Source organism: Cannabis sativa, chromosome 4 (assembly GCF_029168945.1).
Source record: "Cannabis sativa cultivar Pink pepper isolate KNU-18-1 chromosome 4, ASM2916894v1, whole genome shotgun sequence".
NCBI classification, from domain to species: domain Eukaryota; kingdom Viridiplantae; phylum Streptophyta; class Magnoliopsida; order Rosales; family Cannabaceae; genus Cannabis; species Cannabis sativa.
In genome coordinates this window covers 59,151,348-59,177,177 of record NC_083604.1, presented here as the reverse complement: position 1 = coordinate 59,177,177, position 25,830 = coordinate 59,151,348, and the positions used below count along the sequence as shown (strand labels likewise).

The 25,830-nt window shown below is 34.2% G+C and overlaps 1 protein-coding gene across 7 annotated transcripts; it reads right to left on the bottom strand.

Moving 5' to 3' along the window:
- Window positions 1-16,090: 16,090 nt before the first annotated feature.
- LOC133037275 (uncharacterized) lies at window positions 16,091-24,507 on the bottom strand. Of its 7 annotated transcripts, none has more exons than XR_009687396.1 (5): window positions 24,336-24,507; window positions 18,713-18,754; window positions 18,365-18,633; window positions 18,236-18,271; window positions 16,091-16,674 (listed from the first exon to the last, which is right to left on the bottom strand). XR_009687396.1 is itself a non-coding variant. In XM_061114241.1 (5 exons), the coding sequence occupies exons 3-5, from the start codon at window positions 18,396-18,398 to the stop codon at window positions 16,203-16,205; spliced, it is 483 nt and encodes a 160-aa protein (XP_060970224.1). In that variant the 5' UTR covers window positions 18,399-18,633; window positions 18,713-18,754; window positions 24,336-24,507; the 3' UTR covers window positions 16,091-16,202. The 7 variants fall into 7 exon arrangements, 5 of the variants coding, with proteins under 5 accessions (XP_060970224.1, XP_060970221.1, XP_060970223.1 ...); XM_061114241.1 differs by having other exon boundaries at window positions 16,091-16,615; XM_061114238.1 differs by having other exon boundaries at window positions 16,091-16,615; window positions 18,384-18,633.
- Between the last annotated feature and the right edge of the window lie 1,323 nt (window positions 24,508-25,830).

Sequence of the window (25,830 nt, the reverse complement as noted above, 5' to 3'; positions counted from 1 at the left end):
TTCCTACATGCACGCTAAACATGTAATCTACATATGCATACTGTTATACTAATCTTACCTGGATTCCGATTTCAGGTGTGCCGGTCAACCAGACTGGAACTGAAGCTGAGCGGCGGATTACTGGCTCCTAAACCATAAAAATCACAACGCTATAAGTGACACGCTAAATCACTTCCCGGGGACTAAAACTAGGAACTAAAAGTTTCCCTATCGATAAAAAGCATGGCAATACCCCTAAAAACCTAAAAACGAGGAAAACTAGGGTTCGGAAAAATTCCCCAACCGGTAGACCGGTTGCCCAACCGGAATTCCGGTTCTGGGAATTACTGAACCCCCATCCGGAATTCCGGATGCACAACCGGAATTCCGGTTCCTCGCAGGCAGCAACCATAAAATTTCATAACTCGACCAATTTAACCCCAATTGGTCCCAAACTTTCCAGACCTGTTCTATATGTCCCAAATAACAAATCCAAGGCATCAAACCTACCCAGAAACCACAGATACAAAATTTGCCATTGGAGCTCAAGCTTTGAGTTCCAAACTCAAGCTTGAGCAAAACCACCTAAACATGCATTCCACTAGCTTAAACCTACATAAACTAGCATAATATCACCTCTGCAAACTAACAGAAACCACAGCAACATCACAGAACATAATCACAACATTTTCCTTCAAAAATCATATTTTTTTTGCAAAGAAAACTCAAAGCTTAACAATCTAACCTACATGCTTTCAACATAGCTTAATTCCTATCAATTTAACATGCTTTGAACCTTAGAAAAACAACAAGAATCACAGCAGCAATAACAACTCAAAATCATGCATGCATCAACATCATACTTTCTTAAAACACAAGAAAACACAAAGAGAAGTTAGAATTCACTTACCACAATCAAGAGCTCCCAAATTTGGTTGAATCTAGCTAGAAAATCCAAGAAAATCCCAGCCCTAGAACCCCAAGCACCCAGCCGAAAAGAGAGAGGAAAAAGAGAGAGGTTTTCTTTGGGAAAAATTCTATTTTCACACTTAGTCTAATTTTTTGCAAAAAGGAGAGAATTAAACATAAATACCACTAATCACACTTCATTTCAGCCAAGTAACAAATAAGTAAACATTTATTTTCAAATAATAAAATCACTAAAAAGACAAAATAACAATGGGGCAAAAAGACCATTTTGCCCCTCCATACTAAAATCACATAATAACCACTAAAGGGGTATTTTTGGGAAATTCTAAATTCCCGGCCAATCCCGACATTCCCAGTGTCTAAAACCCGTCCCCAAATACTAACATACTAAGTTGTGATTTCTACTGAGCCAAACGCCGAGTTCTAAAATACCGGACACCGGAAATGCAAAATATAAAAACTACTGATGACATAATCATGCATATCTGAATTCCATAAATAACAATAATAAATTATTTAAATGGCTATAAATAATTTCATAATTAACATAAATAACAGCTAGTTTCCAAATTAACTAAGCGGGCTTTACAACTATTCCCCCCTTAAAAGGATTTCGTCCCCGAAATCTAACCTGAATAACTCTGGATATTGAGCTCGCATATCTGACTCTAGCTCCCAGGTGGCTTCTTCCACCTTACTGTTTCTCCAGAGAACCTTGACCAATGCTATGGTCTTATTCCGAAGGACTTTATCCTTTCTATCCAGGATCTGCACTGGTTGTTCCTCATATGACATGTCTGGCTGAAGCTGAAGACTCTCATAACTGAGTATATGAGAGGGGTCTGAAACGTATTTTCTCAACATTGAGACATGGAATACGTTGTGCACTGCTGATAAGGCTGGAGGCAATGCTAACCGATATGCCACTTGACCTATCTTCTCGAGAATCTCGAAAGGTCCTGTAAACCTAGGGCATAACTTGCCTCTTTTCCCGAAACGTTTAATCCCTTTCATCGGAGATACTCGTAAAAACACATGGTCCCCTACTCGGAACTCAATATCTCTACGTTTCGGATCTGCGTAACTCTTCTGTCTGCTCTGTGAGGCAAGCATTCTAGCTTTTATCTTTTCTATTGCCTCATTGGTCCGCTGAACTGACTCTGGACCTAGGTATTTCCTCTCCCCTGTCTCATCCCAGTGGATAGGGGATCTACACTTTCTACCGTACAACAGTTCGTAGGGTGCCATCCCTATCGTACTCTGATAACTGTTGTTGTATGAAAATTCTATTAACGGTAGATATTTACTCCATGAACCCTCAAAGTCCATAACACAGGCTCTCAGCATATCCTCCAATATCTGAATTGTCCTTTCGGACTGACCATCTGTCTGAGGATGAAATGCTGTACTGAATTTTAGCTTCGTACCCATTGCCCGTTGCAAACTCTGCCAAAATTTGGAGGTGAATTTCGGATCCCTGTCCGAAACTATAGACTTCGGTACCCCGTGAAGTCTCACTATTTCCACGACGTACGGTTACGCCAACCGATCCACTCGAAAATGTTGTTATTCGAAGGCGAAAATGAGCAAGATTTCGTAAATCGGTCCACCACTACCTGCGGATGGAATCATGCAAACCCGTGGTCCTAGGTAACCCGACCACAAAATCCATCGTAATATCCTCCCATTTCCATTACGGTAGGGTTAGAGGCTGCAACAACCTGCCCGCCGGTCTCGATGTTCAGCCTTGATCTGCTGACACGTGAGGCATCTCGATACGAATTCTACCAAATTCTTCTTCATACCGCTCCACCAGAAGTACGGTTTCAAATCTTGGTACATCTTGGTGGTGCCGGGATGCAGAGAATATGGAGTAGAATGAGCCTCCTCAAAGATCTCGTTTCTCAATTCCACCTTTGTTCGGAACACAAACCCCGGCTTTATACAAAAGCATCCCACTATCGACAACGAAAAGTCTTTGGCTTGACCAGCCAATACCTCATCTCGGATTTTCACTAACTCCGGATCTGTCATCTGAGCAACCTTTATTCTTTCCAACAGATCAGATTGCAGCGTTAAGTTGTGAAGCTGACCTACCACAAACTCAATGCTGGATCTAACCATATCCTCTCGCTAGCCGAGGTGAGATCCGAACCATGCTAGCTACTTGCCGGGACCCTTTCGCTCGGGGCATCGGCCACTACATTGGCTTTTCCGGGATGATAGAGGATCTCACAATCATAATCCTTCACTAATTCCAACCAACGCCTTTGTCTCATGTTCAAATCTTTCTGAGTAAAGAAATACTTGAGACTTTTATGGTCGGTATAGATCTCGCACTTCTCCCCATAAAGGTAATGCCGCCAAATCTTCAAAGGCAAAAACCACTTTGCGGCCAATTCTAAATCATGAGTCGGGTATCGCCGTTCATAATCCTTTAACCGACGGGAGGCATAAGCGATAACCCGATCGGCTTGCATCAATACGCACCCCAAACCCCGTTTGGATGCGTCACAATGAACTACGAACTTCTCCTTGTCCGAAGGCAAAGCTAGTACGGAGCGGTAATCAACCTCTCGTTTCAGCCTCCCGAAAACTAGCTTCGCATTTATCTGACCAGATAAATCGTTGATTCTTCCTTGTAAGCTCGGTTAGGGGCATTGAAATTTTGGAGAACCCCTCCACGAACCTACGGTAGTACCCAGCTAATCCCAAGAAGCTTCTGATCTCTGTCATTGTCTTCGATCTCGGCCAATCCCTGACGGATTCAATCTTCCGGGGATCCACCTTGATCCCATCTCTACTCACAATGTGCCACTAGGAAGGACACCCGAGACAACCGGAACTCACATTTCTTGAACTTGGCGTAGAGCTTATGTTCTCGAAGTCGTTGCGGCACCATCCGAAGATGTAACTCATGCTCCTCTTCGATTGAGGAGTACACGAGGATGTCGTCGATAAACACAATCACACGGATATCGAGGAAATCCTTGAATACTCTATTCATCGTGTCCATGAATCTTTGCGGGAGCATTGGTTAGTCCGAATGACATAACCAGAAACTCGTAGTGTCCATACCTAGTGCGGAAAGCCGTCTTTGGAATGTCCTCCTCTCGGATCCTCAACTGATGATAACCCGAACGGAGATCAATCTTAGAAAAGACCGTCTTCCCCTGAAGCTGATCGAACAAGTCATCGATCCTAGGTAGTGGATATTTATTCTTCACCGTCAGCTTGTTCAACTCTCTGTAGTCGATGCACATCCTCATAGATCCATCCTTCTTCTTCACGAACAAAACCGGGCTCCCCAAGGTGACCTGCTTGGGCCGAATGAACCCTATGTCAAGCAACCCTTGGAGCTGAATTTTTAATTCCTTAAGTTCAGCTGGAGCCATCCTATACGGGGCTTTGGAAAGCGGATCCACCCCTGGTGCCAAGTCAATCACGAAATCGATCTCCCGCTGAGGTGGTAACCCTGGAAGTTCTTCGGGAAAGACGTCCAAAAATTCCCGAACTACTCTGATGTCCTCAGGCCGAATGGTGTCTGGCCGAGTGGTGTCCACCACCACGGCCAGAAACCCTAAGCACCCACCGTGCATTAATTCTCTCGCTGACATAGCCGAGATCACCGGGATCCGAGATCCCCGAACCGAACCCACAAATACAAACGGTTCTTCACTTTCCAAACTTGGAAGACCACCATCTTCCTCTTACGATCCAATGCTCGCCGAATATTTAGATAGGAAATCCATTCCTAAAATAATATCGAATTCGACTAAGCTCATCTCTATCAGATCAGCGCTTAACTCTCTACCATCTATCCTGATCGGCATAGACCTAATCCACCTATTGGAGATAACCAATTCTCCGCCAGGTAACAGGGTTCCAAACCCTGATTCATATCTATCATAGGGTCTACCCAACTTACTAAAGACTCTGGCCGCCACATAAGAGTGTGTAGCCCCAGAATCAAACAGCACTGAATAAAGCGAGTTGTTAATAAAAATCTGACCTGTAACAACTGATGGGCTGGCATCCGCATCGGCTGCGTGATAGCGAACACCACGGCCGGAGTGGGTATCGCCGGAGCTCTCGGTGCCTCCGGCCGGGCCCCGGGGACATTCCCTCTTGAAGTGTCCGGGCATGCCACAATGAAAGCATCCCTGCCCCTTGCACTCACCCCGATGATGCCTCTTGCAGCTAGGGCACTCGGGATAGGAGAATCGGGTCTCAGTACCACCAGGACGACTCCCTCTGTTCTGGTTCCCCCGGAACCTCTTGTTCTGACTCGAGCCGCCGGAAGCGGTGGGTGCCCTCTTCCTCTGATCAATGGCCGAACCACTACTCACCCTGCTATAGCCTGATGCAGGAGGGGTAGGAGCCCCGCCACCAACCGGAGTACTGACTGAATCTGACATGCACCCCACTGCGCCCTCAGCTCGCAGTGCCTTCTCCACCATCTGAGCATAGGTGGTGCTGTCGACGGTGGTAATCATCGGGTCATGCCCGATCTTGGGATTCAACCCGTCCGGATACTTCTCCTTTTTGCCGAAGTCGGTCGGCACAATTCCGAGGCTAACCTCGCCAGCCCCAAACCGAGTAGTATACTCAGTGACGCTCATGTTCTCCCGCTGGGTCAGGTGAACGAACTCTTTCCTCTTGGCGCTTCTGACCGCCTCATTATAGTATTTCGCGTTGAAGAGTTCCTGAAACCTTTCCCAGGTCATGGTGGTGACATCGTGAATCTGCGACACCATGTCCCACCATACCAGGGCGTCCTCCTGGAACTGAAATGTGGCGCACACCACTCTGTCATTACGGTGACACCCATGAAATTCGGGATTCGGTAATCACCGTCGGCCATCGCTCGGCTTTCGATACATCCGGACCTCCCGGGAATACCGGAGGTGCTTGCTTCCGAACCGCTCATATAAAGGTTCCAATCTGTGGGCCGCCACCACTATCTCGGCACAGGCGGCGAGGGGTGCCACTGGTACAATAGGCACTGGAACTGCAGGAGCACCCTGCTGTCTCAACCTCTGAATCTCGAGGTCTTGCTCTTCGATCCTGGCTTGCATCTCCGCAAACCGTAACTCCCAGTTCGGGGCTCCCTGATCGGGCCGGGAGCTCGGGCGCCCGTGGCGGGTTTTCATCACCCCGGCCACGAGCCCTGCCTCGGGGACCTCTGCCTCGGCCCCTAGCAGGTGGGGGAAACTGAGCTCCCTGTCCCTGATTCGACCCTACGGAGTTGCCCTGACTCCTGGTAGTCCGCCTGGCGTCCATCTAGTAAGAACCGCCTGCGAAACCAAGAGTTGGCATATCAGGTCGTATTCAAGGCGAGCTTACTAATGCCGCTTAATTTGGAAATTAGAAATGAAACATGCGCCTATTCTACTATCAGGCTACTAACATGCTTCCTAACAGGCTTTTCTTTTTTTTTTCATAACTGAATAAAATAAACTACTAAAGCAATAAAGGCTTGCGGAGACCGTGAGCCGAGCTAAGCTAGCCGATGATGATTGTACATGTCGTGACGATCTTCGGAAGACAACCTGGCGGCTCTGATACCAAATTGTAACACCCTAACTATCTTAGGCGTATTACGTGAATTTTTAAACGTACTGTGCAGCTCGTTGCTAATCAACGAGGTTTATGGAAAAACGTGATTAAGTAAAATTTTGCTTTTTTTTTCATTAAACTTATAAACCATTTTACAAAAGTCTCGGGATCCCGATTTATAAAATCATTTACAAACGTTTTTACTGTTTAACTATTACATCAAAATAAAAGTCGTCTAACGACAGTTACAAAAATCTCAGCCTTGCTGTCCCGAGGATCGTACGGTCCAGGCCTAACCGCCCCGACATGTACAATCTCATAAGCTCGCTCACGGTCCATCAGCTACAGCCTTGCCCTTACCTACACATGAACATAAACTGTGAGTCGACAGACTCAGTAAGAAAAGCATAATAATATCATACATAACTAACTGCCGTGTCCAACACGATACTGAGTCCCGCTATTGCCATGTCCAACATGGTACTGAGCTACTACTGCCATGTCCAACATGGTACTGAGTTTTGAACGTTCAGGGGACGGTACTATTGACAAGTATCCTCCTGATCGGTCGAACCGGTCATACTCCGGCTGCTGGTCATACTCCAGCCTGTACCGACGGGATAGGTCAATAGTACTAAACCACCAACCAAGTGTCGACCGATCGGTCGAACCGGTCATACTCCGCCGTTGGTCATACACCGGCACTGTCTGGGCGTGACGGGGTTGGATGGTTCGAAGCCTAAATACATATCTAATGTAATCTAGCGGGCTTCCTACATGCACGCTAAACATGTAATCTACATATGCATCTTGTTATACTAATCTTACCGGATTCCGATTTCGGGTGTGCGGTCAACCAGACCGGAATCGAAGCCGAGCGCGGACATCGGCTCCTAAACCATAAAAATCACAACGCTATAAGTGACACGCTAAATCACTTCCCGGGGACTAAAACTAGGAACTAAAAGTTTCCCTATCGATAAAAAGCATGGCAATACCCCTAAAAACCTAAAAACGAGGAAAACTAGGGTTCGGAAAAATTCCCCAACCGGTAGACCGGTTGCCCAACCGGAATTCCGGTTCTGGGAATTACTGAACCCCCATCCGGAATTCCGGATGCACAACCGGAATTCCGGTTCCTCGCAGGCAGCAACCAAAAAATTTCATAACTCGACCAATTTAACCCCAATTGGTCCCAAACTTTCCAGACCTGCTCTATATGTCCCAAATAACAAATCCAAGGCATCAAACCTACCCAGAAACCACAGATACAAAATTTGCCATTGGAGCTCAAGCTTTGAGTTCCAAACTCAAGCTTGAGCAAAACCACCTAAACATGCATTCCACTAGCTTAAACCTACATAAACTAGCATAATATCACCTCTGCAAACTAACAGAAACCACAGCAACATCACAGAACATAATCACAACATTTTCCTTCAAAAATCATATTTTTTTTGCAAAGAAAACTCAAAGCTTAACAATCTAACCTACATGCTTTCAACATAGCTTAATTCCTATCAATTTAACATGCTTTGAACCTTAGAAAAACAACAAGAATCACAGCAGCAATAACAACTCAAAATCATGCATGCATCAACATCATACTTTCTTAAAACACAAGAAAACACAAAGAGAAGTTAGAATTCACTTACCACAATCAAGAGCTCCCAAATTTGGTTGAATCTAGCTAGAAAATCCAAGAAAATCCCAGCCCTAGAACCCCAAGCACCCAGCCGAAAAGAGAGAGGAAAAAGAGAGAGGTTTTCTTTGGGAAAAATTCTATTTTCACACTTAGTCTAATTTTTTGCAAAAAGGAGAGAATTAAACATAAATACCACTAATCACACTTCATTTCAGCCAAGTAACAAATAAGTAAACATTTATTTTCAAATAATAAAATCACTAAAAGACAAAATAACAATGGGGCAAAAAGACCATTTTGCCCCTCCATACTAAAATCACATAATAACCACTAAAGGGGTATTTTTGGGAAATTCTAAATTCCCGGCCAATCCCGACATTCCCAATGTCTAAAACCCGTCCCCAAATACTAACATACTAAGTTGTGATTTCTACTGAGCCAAACGCCGAGTTCCAAAATACCGGACACCGGAAATGCGAAATATAAAAACTACTGATGACATAATCATGCATATCTGAATTCCATAAATAACAATAATAAATTATTTAAATGGCTATAAATAATTTCATAATTAACATAAATAACAGCTAGTTTCCAAATTAACTAAGCGGGCTTTACAGATTTTAGCTTGTATATCAAACACATTTCTATATTGTGATTGAGGTGAGGTTGGTACCGGTATTGTAAACAACCCGGTAATAGTGAGATTGGCACTTCAACAATCCGAGAAAGAGGTTAATAGTCCTCGAGGGTGCGAAACTATTGTAAGAGGTTTGGAAATACCTTGGTGAAAATTTCCCGGTTGTAAGGGTTAGTCAAGCCCGTTAACTTGGCTCGATATTGGAACTTAAAGCTAGGTCCATAGCTTTGAAGACCAAGGACGTAGGTGGCATAGCTCTACCGAACCTTGTAAAAATCGAGAGTTTACATTTTCTAATCCTTAAACTCTTTACTTTACAAGTTAAATTATTTGTCTTAATATATTGCTTGCCATACTACTTGCTTTTACTTGATTAATTGACTAATTGCATAATTTTGTGTTAAAAGTTTTAATTTTCCGAAATTAGTTTAAATTTCCAATTCACCCCCCCTCTTGGAAACATATCTTGGGCTAACACAGCATTTAGAATGTCATTTGCCATCTGTATAGCATATCCCCAGAAGGACGTAGACAGAGTTGAATAACTCAGCATAGACCTAACCATTTCCAAAAGAGTGCGATTTCTTCTTTCTGCAACTCCATTTTGTTGTGGATTGGATGGGGCAGTGTATTGGGATTCAATTCCAAGTTCAATTAAATGATCTTTGAACTGCATATCCATATATTCTCCACCCCTATCAGTTCGCAAGATCTTTAATGATTTACCTAATTGGTTTTGGGCCAAAGCATGAAACTCCTGAAACTTTTCAAACGTTTCAGATTTCTTTTGCATTAGGTAAAGAAAACTATATCTAGAGAAATCGTCAATGAAAGTGACAAAATACTCATAACCACCTCGGGCTTTGACATTCAAAGGTCTGCAGACATCGGAATGCACTAACCCTAGAGGGATTTTGGCACGCTCTCCCTTTGCAGAGAAAGAACGTTTAGTCATTTTTCCTTCTAGGCAGGACTCGCATACTGGCAGTTCACCTAAGACGACATTTTTCAATGGACCGTCTTTGGTGAGCCTATTGAGTCTATCAAAGCCTATATGACCTAAACGTAAATGCCATAGATAAGTTTGATCATCATTATCAATCTCTTTTCTGTTTAGGTTTCTAGGTCTAGCTACACTGAAAAGTTCACTATTTAGTGAGATTTGAGTACTCGGTCTTAAAACATAAAGCCCTTGTTCCATTATAGCAACACATATTTGAAATCCATTACGAGAAATTGAACAATTTGTACTCGAAAAATTCAATATATATAAGATTGTGTTTGCAAACATGAGACACTAATCAAGTTTCTACTAAAGTTTGGAATAAATAAAACATTTTCTAAAATTAAAAATCTTTGTTGAAACTTGATGCAGGCTTTTCCTCTAGCTTTGACCGATACTAATTCGTCATTGCCAACTTTAAGCTTTAACTCTCCTGGAAGCAGATTTTCCCAAGTTTCAAGCAACTGCAGTGAAGAACATACATGGTTAGAAGACCCAGAATCAACAATCCAGATGGATTTGTCGTTCTCTAAAACACATGATTCAAAGACAACAGCATTACCTTCGTTTGAATTGTTTAGAAGCCTGGGACATCGTTCTTCATGATGACCCTTTCCATTACAATTCGAACATAGAAGATTATGTCTGATAATTGTACTTGAAGAAGCAGTTTTGCTAGATCCTTCATACCTAGTCCTTTTCCTTCGATTATTGATTGCAAACCCAGGGGGACCCATTGCAATCAAGTTCCGTTCATGGGCTCGTAATTCTGCTTCGAGCTTGTCCATGTCGGAGGAGTTAGAATTGTTGATCATGTAAGAGATAACAAATTCATTATACTCCGGAGGAAGACTATTAAGGATGAGTTGGACCCATTGTTCTCTTGATAAATCAATTCCTAGTAGATTTGCCTTTTGGAACTTCAGATTCATCATCAACAGGTGCGAGTTAATGCAACTACCAGGATGCATTTTCACACTATAGAGTTCTTTTGCTAAGATAGTAACTAAGAGAGGATCGGGGTGAGGGTTATTCATAATGACACTACAACACATCAATAAAACAGAAGTAAGGTTTTGGCTCATAAATTCATACACAATTTAGAAAATAACAAGTAATGACATATGTTATAGAAATACTAAATCTAACATAGTTTATTTTCCAAGGTATTTCAACAAACTGATACAGTGTCCCGTTTAGGCGAGAGTCAAAGCATCATCCATTGAATAGAGTTGTCAGCTCATCTAAAATGATAACCATTCTAGCAACCTTTTATTCGATCAAGATTGGAATTTAGCGTTGTCCCGTTTAGGTGAGAGTCAAGGCAATTCTATCTTATGAGCTCCCACCATTGTTTCATAATTTGCAAGTCAAGTATGGTCGCCACCATTAGGGTGATCTATACCATACAAAACACTTACAAACTACTTATCATGCGAGGTTAAACGGTGCGAAATTGCTAATGAACGTTCCTCCATTAGGGAGGATTACTCACTAAAACAAACGCGGTGTAAAACCCACAATGGAGATCGAATGTCTCTTGATTAAAAGCTCATTATTTAAAATATTATATGTATTTTGTATAATCATTTTAATTCGATATTATAATAATGAAAAATTACAAACTAAAGTTGGTTTAAAAAAACAACTTTAATTAATTTTCAATTATTATTTAAATTTGAAAAATAAATTCAAATAAATATCGAACAAGTTCCATAATATAATAATAAAAAATTACAAATCAAAGTTGGTTTAAATAAAAAATTAACTTTAATTAATTTTCAATAATTAATTAATTTCGAAAAATAAATTCGAATAACAAATGGAACAAATTTGAAAATATCTTGTTTAAGTTGTTTTAGAAGAATCTAAAAAAAACAACTTAAATATCTTTCAAATCAGATTTAATTAAATTTAAAATTAAGTTATAACCACTTAATTTGAAGATATTCCATTTTAAGTTAATATTCGAAAAGATATTAACCTAAAAAATATCTAAAATATTCCATTTTAAGTTAATATTCGAAAAGATATTAACTTAAAAAATATCTAAAGAATCTTAATGACCAATACCTAAAATTCCTCAACTTAATTTTGAAATTTTAAATTCAAAAGATATTCAGATTTAAGTTGGTTAGTTGTAAATAACTAAATATCAACTTAAATAGGAATATTTAATGAAAAATTTAAATTAAGCTTCAGAAAGAATCTAGATGGTTATAATTCTATATTTAATTAAATACAAGAAAATACATATAGTTTAGCTTAGAATATAAAATTCTTTAAACTATGATTTTCTAAATTAATTTCAAAATAAAATGAAATTAATTATGTTGCTAATCAATTTTAATTAGGTTAAACTAGTGTAATTAACCTAGTACAGTCATTCAAATCAGGCAAATGGGCCTTCACAATTGGGGTGGTTCATGTGAGGGGGTGCTGGGTTTAGTATATCGTACCCACTTCTATGGCTCCCAACTCTCACACAAGGCCCAAAAGAGAGGAATTTAACCTTAATAAGAACAACTGTTATTAATTGAATAAGCCCAAAAACTAAATGGGCCTAAATAAATTCTATCAAGAACTATGATAATTTATTTTAGCAACAACAACCTATATGCATCTATAATAAAATTAAACACATAGGCTCACACAGGCACACTTTGGATGGGTCCTATTATGTTGCTAGGTCATACACAGATGAAAGAAGATTGTAAATATACCTGTTACAAATTATTATCTTGACCAAGGGAGCCATCTGATCATTAGATCTGGCAAAAAGTAACCATGGCTATTTGCAATCAAGTAATAATAGGTTTTGAAAACTTACACACAAGCTAAAACACATACTCCTGCAACAAGGTTAGTTGGATAGTTGGATGTAGGATTTATTTAATTTTAAATTAAATAATTAATAAAAAAAATTCGAAAATTTAAAAAAAAAATTTGAAAAAATTCGAAATTTAATTAAATATTTAAATTCAAAATTAAACCTACAATTTTGAAAAATTAGGTTTCAACCAACCTAAATATCATTTCAAAAATTTGCTAACTACTTTTAAATTTTAAATATTATTTTATAAATAAAAATTAAATAAAAAATTAGAAAAGATAAATGAATATCTTTTTCAAATTTTAAATGTAATTTAAATAAATAAAATAACAAAGTTTAAAAAATTAGCAAAATATCTTATATCATTTAAAAATTACATAATTATGGTTATCTTATTTTAAATTTAAAATAAGATAAGATATAATCAAATTTTAAAATAAGATAGATTATTAAGCAAAAAGATAGATACTAACTATTTTCAAATTCAAATTACACTAATATCTTGAATTAAATTTAAAAAATATTAAATTAATTCAAAATGATAATTAGAATTGAATTAGGAATAGTAATAGTATAAATACAAAACTATACAAAAAATCGGAAGTTAATTCCATGAAAAAGCATGAAAAAACGAAGAAAAACGAAAAAAATTGTGAGCTGTATGGACAATTTTCGCGATCGCAGGAAAATTTCAGCATAGCCCCGATTTTTTCGAATCTTCAAAAAATCATAACTAATTCAAATTAAATCGAAATTAAGTTCTGTAACAAAGTAACTTGCTTAATTTTTTCCATACTATCCAATAAAAATAATTCCAGAAATAGATATTCAATTATTTTTCACGAAAATTCACAAACACCAATCAATCATCAAATAACACTCAATACAACATGATACCATCCAAAAACAAACAAACAATCGTTTTAAAGTCCAAATTTCTTGCAAGTAAATAAATTACCATGGCTCTGAGGCCAGTTGTTGGAATTTATTTTACCAGGATCTTAGATCTACTCACAAGTATGTTTATTAACACCCGAAATATGAACTTTCTAAAACGATGAAATAAACACGTATAAAGTTTAAGAAACCTTACATTGGGTGCAGCGGAATTAAATGACTCCTTCCGTTCAGATCTCTAACCCTTGTATCCTTTCTGTAGCAGAGTATTATCAAGATCTGAACCTGGATCTCTTTCTCTGAATCCTTGATGCTGAAACTCCTTTGCTGATGATCTTTCTTCACGATCTTCCTCACTATGATTGAGGTATTGCTTGTTGTGTGTGGGCACTACTCTAATCACTAAGGTAGGTTCGAAATATGAAGGAAGAAGAGAGAGAGAGAGTGGCGGCTAGAGAAGAGAGATAGGAGGCTCATGTTTTTCTGATTCAAAAAGTGTGAAGTATATGTTTCCTGAAGCCTTCACTATCTATTTATAGCATTCCACTAGGGTTAGGTTTGAATTATTTGGCATTAAAATAATGAAAATATCAACTTAAAAAGCCTACAAAGGTGGCCGGCCATGGCTTAGTGGATTCGGCCTTGCTTTTTGCAATTTTGCAATTTTAACACCTTTTGTATCTGATTTTCTCAAAAATGCCAATTTCCTAATTCAACCATTTAAATGCCAATTCTAACTATTTAATAACTATAAATAATTATTAAATAATATTGTCATTTATCATATTTATTAATTGAACCATACAAAGTATCATAATTAACAAATATACCCCTATTAACTCTTTCTTTACAATTTCGCCCTTACTTAGTGAAAATTTCACAAATAGACATAGTCTAACTTGTGAATTATAATTGATTAATCAAAACCAATTACATGAGTCTTACAAACAATATTATCTCAACTAGTGGGGGGACCATGGGTCTATATAACCGAGCTTCCAATAAGTAGATCAAGAATTTAGCACTAAAATTCACTAACTCATTAATTCTTCGTTGAATCCACGCATAGAACTTAGAATTGCACTCTCAGTATATAGAATGCTCTATATGTTCCACCATATAGACACATCATTAGTTATCCATTGTTATAATCCTAATTTGATCAATGATCCTCTATATGAATGATCTACACTGTAAAGGGATTAGATTACCGTAACACCCTACTATGTATTTTATCCTTAAAACACTTGACCACGTATAAATGATATTTCAGCTTATGTGAAATGAGATCTCCACCATTTATTTTCGTTTGGTCAAGCTCGAAGGAGATCATCCTTTGCTTACTATTCGCCAGGTAGAAGCTATAGATTCCATGTTTATGCTAGCGCTCCCACTCAATTGCACTACCGTGTTCCAAAAATGTACGTATCACCCTGACCTAAAAGTAGGCTTAACTAACAAATCAAAGAACACGAATAGCCTTTCAAGATTGAGCCTAATCATAACAGGATTAAGATCATTTGATCTAGGATCAACTTGGCGATATTGACTTGAATAGATTTTACGGTAAGTTTAATTAAATCTAAGTCAAAGTTCAATATCGGTCCCTTCCGATGCATACTCCATGCATCCAACCTGAGCTTTACTTTAAATGTTCTGGAAAGAACATAGTATTTCTCCAAATACAAGTAAACTCTTGTTGTAGATTGTCATATCAGTAAAACCCTGTGTCTGATAAATCTAGGAAACTTTATTCACATAGTCATGTTTACTTTCCAATGTGATGACAGCACAATAAACATGTCAAGTATGTGAAAAGGGTTTAAGATGAATTTATAAATCAAATAGACAAGCAATTGATAAAGTGAACCAAAACATACACAAATGAATGAAAAATACTTCTGTTTCTTTATTGATGTTGAATAAAATAGATTACATTGAAATGGAGTTTTATTTAGGGCATAAAACCTAACAATAGGCTCTTTGTATTGTCATCAAGTTCAACATATGCTATAGCACTGTAAAATGCATAATAAGATTGTTAGTATCTTTTTTTATTTTAACTTAATTTCAATAACATCATATGTTTTTTGTAATATACCGTGGTGTAAGAAATCCTTCCTGGCCGCTATATATCTATTCACAGAATTCTTAGTTTATGAGAAATGATTGGGTGAGTTTTTTTTTAATAAAAAAAATAACAAATTATTTTTGTTAACCTCTTAATCCGAATCTTTCTGTTGTCAGTCTCGCGATCCCAATGGCTATTCTTCAATAACAACAATAATAAGAAGAATATCTCAAGGATATTTGAATCCGTTGAGACTTTGATGGAATCGATTCCTTGAATTGATTTCTTTATCTTTCTTTATATATCTAAATATATATATATTTATATATATATTGCTTTGCCTCTATTATAGCTAAGGAGTTGAGATTCTCCTTCTCTTTGGTTTCAGAAAAAACCCTAAAAGTGCATCACCCTTCTCCCCGACCTAACTCCGATAGAAATACTGAATCGTCTTTCTAACTGATATATCAACTAACTTGGTATGTGATTCTAAATTTAAAGACAAACCCAAGAAAATAAGCATAAACCATATATTTAAATTAAACGGACCATAAAACATACATTCATGTATACTAACAGTATCATAATTAAGTTATTAGAACAAAAATAAATATATCACAAATAATTGAAAAAAACAGACAAGTTTCAAACATCAAGAGCTGAGACAATGGGAGAGGAAGTGAGGACAGGAATTTTAGTTGGCCAAAATGGATAGACAATAGGGAAGTGTTGTAGGCGCATTCCAAAAGCATGATAGCCAGGATCATCTAGAAACTGATAAACCTTTTCCATCTTGTCTTCCCTAATATCATATTGGTAAACATGAATATTGTCAAATAGAATGAACAAAACATCACCATTGGTGGGATGGAAAGCCATCACAACCACATACTTAGACTTAAAACCAATTCCCCTCTTCTCAAACTCATGCACCAAACTCCATGAGCTGGTCTTCCCATCATCACCATTGTTATTATCATAATTCAATTCCCATACTTTGACAGAATAGACCCTCTTCTTTCTAGTCATGAAGGTAGTAAGTGAAATCCTTAGCCGCCCTGAACCAGTCCAAGACGAATGTTAATATAATACTTGCGCCTCCAATCATGGGGAAAACCTAAAAGAAATTGAATAAAATTGTAATAATTTGGATCCTGATGAAAGGGATCGCAGGCAATAAGGCCATCTTTATCATGAATCAAAGATAGCCAGTGTAGCATTCCATTGCAAATAATAGGAGGTTGATATCCCACAATTGATAGGGAAAAGCTATGATATTACTCCATTCTCCCGTTTCAGAAGAAAAGGTTATGCCGACGGTTGAAATCACAACGTACTCAGTTTAAAATCTTACCTTGCTAGATGGATGTTACGTGCCGAGCCACGTAAATATTAATTTTATTTAAATTTTATCCTCATAGTGTGATTTTCCTCCATCAATATTATTTGATTTAATGGGGTTTGCCTAAGAAACTTGAAAGTAACCCTTGAAAAGTTTTATTATCTTGTCCTGCTTTAACTGTAAAACTACGAACAAATTCATTAATTAATTACCAAAACATAAACTCAGCTATTCAAGGAAGTATAATTAAGGTAAACTATTAAACTGAACATCTTATGAAGTGAACAATTCTAGCTGCTTTCTTACAACATTCCAATAACATGTAATTGGATTCAAACTATGAAGATAGATCGAGAGCTAAAAATCGATGGGTCAATTAAAGGAAGGAAGAGTCAATTGCAACCCAAATTGGCTCAATTATATAATTGAGTTTACTGATATGAATTTTTTAGAAGTTTTAAAATTCTAATCGCTGTATTCTTAGGTAATAGAGAATTCATTTCAATGGGATCTTTAAAAAGCCCAAAAACATGGGTAACATACCTTAACAACAATCTCTTTACAAGATAAATTATATGAAGAAAAAAATTTCCATAATCAACTCTTTCATATCACTAAGTAAACAACCAACAACATCCTTTTAATACATATATCCTGTTTTTCAACCTCAGATGGTTTAACTACTATCATAAAACTGATAACATTTTAACCTTTATCACAGACTAAAATTATTACTTTCACTAACTATAGTACTTAAAATTATTAGCTATCAAATTTTAGCCAAAAATTGATACCTTTAGGGAACGCGTAGATCTATAATGTTTCTCTAGTTGTTGATGTCTCTGCAATTCAATCTCTTTCTATTACCATTACACATGAGCTTTCATTAACACCAAACAATAAAAGATCATTCTCAAAACCATGTCAATAAGTGAAACAAACATAATTAATATGATGCAAGTAAACAAACAATAAAAACACCAACAAAAGAGATAGAAAAAAAGAGGGTTATGATTTAATTACTCCTTTATCAGTTCGGCTATTGCTTGCCCATGCAATTTTCGGAAAGTTTCCATAATTACTATCTCGAATACCACCGGCCTTAAAAATGGCAATTTCCAGTTCTTTTTCTATAGCTACATTTCAAAATTCTAATGCTTGTTTAGCAAGACCCCAATCCACCAATCTTAAGCTGAATGAATTATATGACTTTGGTCAATACAAAAAACATATACAAACACCATACTTTCCCCCCCAATAAAGACACCACGATTGTAGCAACAAAAAAAACAATAACGAACAATGCATCAATCTCACGAAATGGAATTAAGCTTACTGGATAATGAATGCTCGTCTCGTTGCATTTGTAAGCCTGAAAATAATTTTATAAACAAAATGAAAAGCTATTAGAGAGTTGGCAAAATATCAGGAACCAATTGATAATTTCATAGGATATGAAATGAACCTTTGTAATCGGTACCAACATAGCCAACTCGCATAACTACTTTCTTCTTTCGTAAGGGTTCCCATTTCCCCAAATCAATTATTGTATCTTGGGTGGTAGAGGACGCAGAAGAAGTAGAGAAGCAAAGCCCAAACTCCTGAATGCAAAATCTCAAATCTCAAAATCACAGTGTATATTGCCTCACGATCATCGCACCCAAAGATCCGGACGAACAAAACCCAACATCAACCACAAACGAAAAGCCTTCCTAAACAAATTCAACTTCTGACCTGGAAACAAAAAATAAAAACTAAAAAACCAAAAATAAAATTGAAAGAATTTTTTATTTATTAAAATATATATATGTACATCGAATTTTGGCTGTTGGGTTCTTTCTCAATCCTCTTAAACCTACATTTCATCAAAAAAAAAAATAATAAATTCAAAAGCAAAAACAAAAACGAAAAATAATAATTTGTTATAAAATAATATAAAATAATATAAAGTAGATGAGAAGAAAGAAGAAGAATATGAAAAGAGAAAGAGAAAGTGAATGAGAATTTATGAGTTGTTTATTCCAATGGGGTGAACCCCTATTTATACAAATACAAGAGTGAGATATTAAGAAACTAAGAAAAAGGGAAACTAAGGAAAAGAGGAATGTTGATTACAATTCTTAATAATAAATAAAAGATTTGGACATCCACATAATTATTAATATTTATAACACTCCCCCTTGGATGTCCATAATAACTGCCTTATTAAAAATCTTGCTGAAAACTTGATCAAAGGAAAAAGAGTATAGTGTAAACTAACTCCCCCTCATTTAGGCATTTGTGGAGATCTTCTAATCGACGAATTTCGATCTTGTCTGCCGTCTTCTCAAATGTTGATGTTGGTAATAACTTTGTGAATAAGTTTGTAAGATTGACACTTGATTGAATATGTTGAACACCAATATGTATTTTCTTGAAGCGTATAAAGAAGAATTTCGTGAAATGTGTTCTAACTCTATCTCCTTCAATGTACCTCCTTTTAGTTGAACGATGCAAGCAGTATTATCCATAGAGAATTGCTTGGGTTGATACTTCTTTATTGAGTGCAATCCATATGTTTCCCGAATATGCTATGTCAATGATCTCACTCACACACATTCTCTACTTGCTTCATAAAATGCAAGTATGTTAACATGATTTATAGTTGCCTCGTTAAAAATCTTGCCAGAAAAACCCAGTAGGACAAAATCTGAGCTAGGGAAAAGAGTACAATATATATTTCATATTCATAATTATTTGCAAGTTGCCTCGTTAAAAACCTTGCCAGGAAAACCCATTGGGACAAAACCTGAACTAAGGGAAAAAGAGTGCAACATGAATATGTCTCCCCCTCATGCACATATGATCCATAATTCTTTTGGTGATAATATATCTCATAAGATTATTGTTATCACTTTTAAAATATCACCATATATAATCTTTGATCATATATTTTCTATAACTCTTCCAGAGTATGTATGGACTTCTAAATTATAGATGAGGGGTTCGTGGAACATTAGTCTTTATCCAACTAATTGTATCATTCATGTGTGTACACAACTTTGTTCATACGAAAATTTAAAATTTCAAGTAGATATGAACATAACACATTAATGGTACTATAAATTTTCATTTGTGATAATGATGGTACTCCAAGACCATATATTTATTCCATCTTGTTTTATGATCTTAATTTCCATATCAAATGATCATATATCTATAATTCTTGATACATATGAAGTACTTTAGGACTTCAATACTAATGAACAAACGTTATACATTAATATTTCTCGAAATACAAAAGAAATAAAAGTTTGTTCTTCAATTAATCAAAAACTCTTCAAGAGTCTATCACAACGTATAATTTACGTATTTATATTGCATAGACAACCATAGGTATTTTTCAAATAATAATTTACTTACATGTCTTTATTTCATACAAAGATCTTTGTCATATAGTGCGCGCGACTTTGAATTTATATCACTTAAGACATGTATTAAATTCTTCTAGAATTTTTAGATAAGACTTATTTCAAATTCTCACTATATTAGGAGCTCCAAATAAATAACCTTTTGTTGCAACATTTATGTGACGCTTATAAATTCTCATAAAATATATTCCAGGCTATAATCAAATCATTATTATATTTTCTCAATATTTAAGCCTTACTTCAATCAATCTCATGTCTATGCAAACTTTGTACAACAATTCATTATGTACAAATACATATATGCAAATTTCTCATTAGAAATATTTATTTGCACACCCTACAGGTCTTACTTCACTTTATGTGAGTAAATTTGCCTAGATTGCGTCATAATATTTTGGCCAAAAATCAAAATGTATGTCGATGATTCTCGACAAATCTAATACCATGATCCTTGCTATCTCATGTTAGTTTATTGCATATGCAAACATTCAATATTTATTGTCGACAAAAATTTCAATAAATGATAATTTCCTCCCATATTGACATAACTTATAGAGATCTCTTTAAATTACATATATTTCAAATATGTTTATCATTTATAGGTACCTATATAGAATCAACCGGGGATTCAATTATGATCAAATGTGTTATGTCTAACTTCTCTTGGGAGTCTTTTTGAGTACCGTTTTCATCACGGTTATCATTTTAATACTTTATAACAATAAGGTATCTCCATGAGTACCTCTAGATTTAACAACTTCAGGGCAAATCAAATGAACATTTATTAATAATTTCTACATTGTTCATTTACGCTTCAGGCGTTTTCAACTCATTCTATCTCAACTTTGAATAATATTGATTTGCAGTTGGTATATATCATTTTGAACTATATTGTTCTTATATACTTTGTGCAAGGATCATTTTTCAAAAATTATCATCGATCCCAACTGCTTCTCTCCCCTTGATCGAGAGAATTTTTAAAAATTGTGATATCTAATAATATTAATATACCTGTAGGGATTTCAGTATATCACAATGAATCAATATTTGTTTAAACTCATATATACTATATGATATTGAACTTCAGGTTCAATAAACTTCAGTTTCAAGTTCAATCCTTATGAACTTAATTCATTTCTAAGAATGAGTCATACGTGTATAATTAGAAATACATAAATTTACACATTTTGTAAATGCATGATTATATAATCTTATCACATCGATAAGAAACTATGCAATAAAAATCTAACAATAGCTCAAGATTGTTAAGGAAATATAATTTAATTATTTTCTTTGTGCAAATATATGCACATTCTTCTTTTGAGCCTTATAAATTAACAATGAGAAGAATCTTCTGGTTCTTCAACAAAATTTAGTCAAATTCTTTGACAATTTATTGCATATGATTGATCATGTCAAAATAATTCAATTCATGAACTTCAGGTTCACTATAATTTGTATTTCAATGAAACTTTCAAAATGTAATGTAAATTCATTACAACATAATCATTACAAGTTTCATTTTTATATACATGAATAATAATAATTATATTATTCTCCAAAACATATACACTCTTCAGGAATCACTATCATCAATTCAATGATGTGTATAATTTCAAAGATACATGACAACTTCATCATGTTATTGTAATGGTCAAATAGATATAACCATAACATATCATTCATTTTTTCTGATATCTTTTTAACAAGTCGTCTAATTTATTAATAGACTATTCATCAGTCTAATTATCATGACTTGATATATTATATATTTAAATGTACAACAAGTACATATAATAAGTTATTTATTATCACTTTCATAACTAGATAAAAGTTACACATCTAGGTACATACAAAGACATTTTACTACTCAAAGTAGCAATTGTATGTAAGACTTCTTCAGGAAGCTTTTCAACTAATCATTTTGTGATTCTTTATCACTTTGATTATATTGGATCACTAACAAATATTAGCAAATTATATATCCACTTTTGGGAATATGCAAACTGAATTATATAGTAACTATATATTTACATATCATGTACCAACAATAGTTTGAAACTATTGATTTCAAGAAATAATAAAATATGTATATATTAATTTGCTTCTGGCATTACCAATATATGTGAAATCTATATTCTTTGAAATAGAATTTCATGCCTATTCATTCTCTTTAGGTAATGATATTTAAATATTCTAAATGTACAATAAGTTTGTACAATTCACATTTTATTAAATAATCAAGTATACTTTTATCTTGATTATAAGTGTGTCTGTACTACAGGTACGCGACCACTATTATTCAATTCCACACATGATATATAGATTTCATGCACTTTGATTGTGTGTGGTATCTCATCTTTTGGTTGTTTCCATTTTTTTCTGGAAATATTTGAGTAGTAAATAATGTCATTGATTATTTAAAATCATTACATTCACTTTGGGGAATGATGTTGAACAAGTAGAACATTATTATAAATTTCTTAAAAATTTATTACTTGTTCATCCATAAAAATATAAGAAATTATTCAACAATTTCTTTTACGATATTTCAAAGAATATATGAATGCAATTTTTGCATAGTCTCCAAGATGTATGCAAAATTTAATCTTTAATATATGTCAGATTCAATAATTTCCAACATTGCAAGTAATAACAATGTATAATAACATGACTAATACGAGGAATCTTTAAAAGTAATTGACTTCAATTCGTATCATTCTCTACAGGGAATGATGAACAATAAATACATGCCTCATGTATTTAAATAACATTAGTCATGCTCATTGTTATTCTTATACTTTGATGTTTCAATGCAATTTTCTTAACATTCTTTTTGGATATTCAAAACCCACTATAAAATTGCATCAATAATAATCATTTTTAATGATCCATTAGTTGTATTCACATAAATACAATCATTTTTTTTTTGACAAATATAAAACATTTACTTCAGGAAATGTTTGTCAAAATCTATATCGATATTAGATTACTTTTCATTGTCCTCAAAGAATACAAGAACATATATATAAATATGTATTCATCTCTTTCATTATATATCCACTAACTATATAATGAATATTACGTTTGCATAATCTTCAGGATATATGCAAGATTTTATTGAGGACGCATAATCATCAGGATATATGCAATATTTTATCGAGGATGCATAATCTTCGTGATATATACAATTTTTTATCGATGATGCATAATCTTCAGGATATATGCAATATTTTATCGATGATGCATAATCTTTAGGATATATGCAATATTTTATCGATAATACATAATCTTTTGGATATATGTATAATTTATATAGATTTTCTCTATCATATCATAGGCACACATATATTGTAAATATTATGAATGATAAGAACATAATATATATATATATGAAATTAATAATAAATATATAAAAACATATACATACATATATAATATATAGATATATAGATAAAAAGAAAAAGGAAACCAAATGATTCTTGAAATTATTTCAGTCAGATGAGTATATATATAAATATATATTTAGTGTATCGTGACTTTGAAACAATTCAAGAACTTTAACAAAATACTTACATTGGGTCTTAGGCAGAGACTCATGTTTGAAGCTTGGGCAGAGACTCGTGCTGATAACGTGTTATAAAATAATATAAAATAATATAAAGTAGATGAGAAGAAAGAAGAAGAATATGAAGAGAGAAAGAGAAAGTGAATGAGAATTTATGAGTTGTTTATTCCAATGGGGTGAACCACTATTTATACAAATACAAGAGTGAGATATTAAGAAACTAAGAAAAAGGGAAACTAAGGAAAAGAGGAATGTTGATTACAATTCATGGTAATAAATAAAAGATTTGGACATCCACATAATTATTAATATTTATAACATAATTATAATTATAAAAGTTAGAATTAGAAGAGCAATCTACAAAAACATAAAATAATAATTATAACTATAAAAGTTAGATTAGAAAAGCGATCTTTTATTCAAGGAAACAAGGTTATTATTATCATTCTTTTTCGTACCAATCTCATCAGAAAAATTCTAACTTTTCTTTTTTAATTGGGTTCACATTTATTGTTTTAGTTTATTGAATGTTGTTAAAATCAGTGTATATTGTCTCATGAAATACTTTTTGTATTCAGCGTTCGTCCATCACCGAAACCCCTAAAGTCTACAATCAAAATCTTATCATTTCGGAACTTAAACGTGTTTGTTTTATTTTTATTTTATTATTTTTATACATAAATAATATTTTATTATTTTATTAAATATAAATAAAAAGTCACCATGAATCTATATATCTATATATATATATATATAAAGGAGAAATATGAAACGGTGATGTGTCACTCTAAAATCACTTTAATCTCACTATCTCTTCTTTCCTTAGTTCTCTCTTTTTTCAATTTTTTTAATTAGTTTTATAAATATTAATTAATAAAATATATATAGATTATAAAATCTAAATATATTTATTCACGTTTTGGTTTTTATATATATATTTAAAATTGATAATTCTAGCCACATTTTGTTTATATGGCCACGTTTTAGGTTTTTTTTTCTAAAAAAATGAAATTTTTAAAAATAATACTTTTTAAAAAAAATATTATCAAAATTAACATATTTAAATATCTTTTACTTTATAATTTATCATTTTTATATCTTTTATCATTTATCAAAATTAACACATTTTGTCTTTTTTTTTTATATTTTTATATGGCCACGTTTTACTTTATCTTTTATTATTTTTTTTTATCTATATATATAAAAGAGAAATATGAGGCGGTGACATGGCGGTCTAAAAATACTTTTAAATCATCTTTCTTTTTTCTCCCTAATTCTCTCTTTTCTTTAATTTTTTATTAATTTCACATATATTAATTAATATAAAATATATTTTTTTCCTTAATTCGACAACTTAACAAAAAATTTACTTATTAGATTTTTTTGCCACGTTTTAGCTTTTTTTTAAACTAAAATTTTAAAAAATAATATACATTTAATATATTAAAAAATCTATATCTATTCTATATAAAGTGTGACTATATAACAGAATTCTTGGTTTATGAGAAATTCATGGGTGACTTTTTATTTATATTAAAAATAAAATGATTTATGAGAAATTCATGAGTCATTTTTTATTTATGTATAATAAAATTAATAAAATAAATCCATTAAAAACATGGATGATAACACAGCTTTGTATGTGAATTATATACATATGTTGTTATTTTCGAATAATAGTGCAAGGTACCTATATAACTATACATTTGTTTATTACTTGTACTAAGTTATACATATTTTATTCTATTTTTGTTTCTATTAATTAATTCTCTAATTTAGTAAATTAATGTTACAACTTACAAGGTTAAACGAATTTTAATTCAAAACAGTTCCTGGGTTGGATTAATCAATCTTATTATTTAGAAAATAATTATGAGGCAAGGTAAATAATAAATAACACAACCATTTCAAATTATAAAAATTAACACAATATATATATCTGTTCTTAAAATT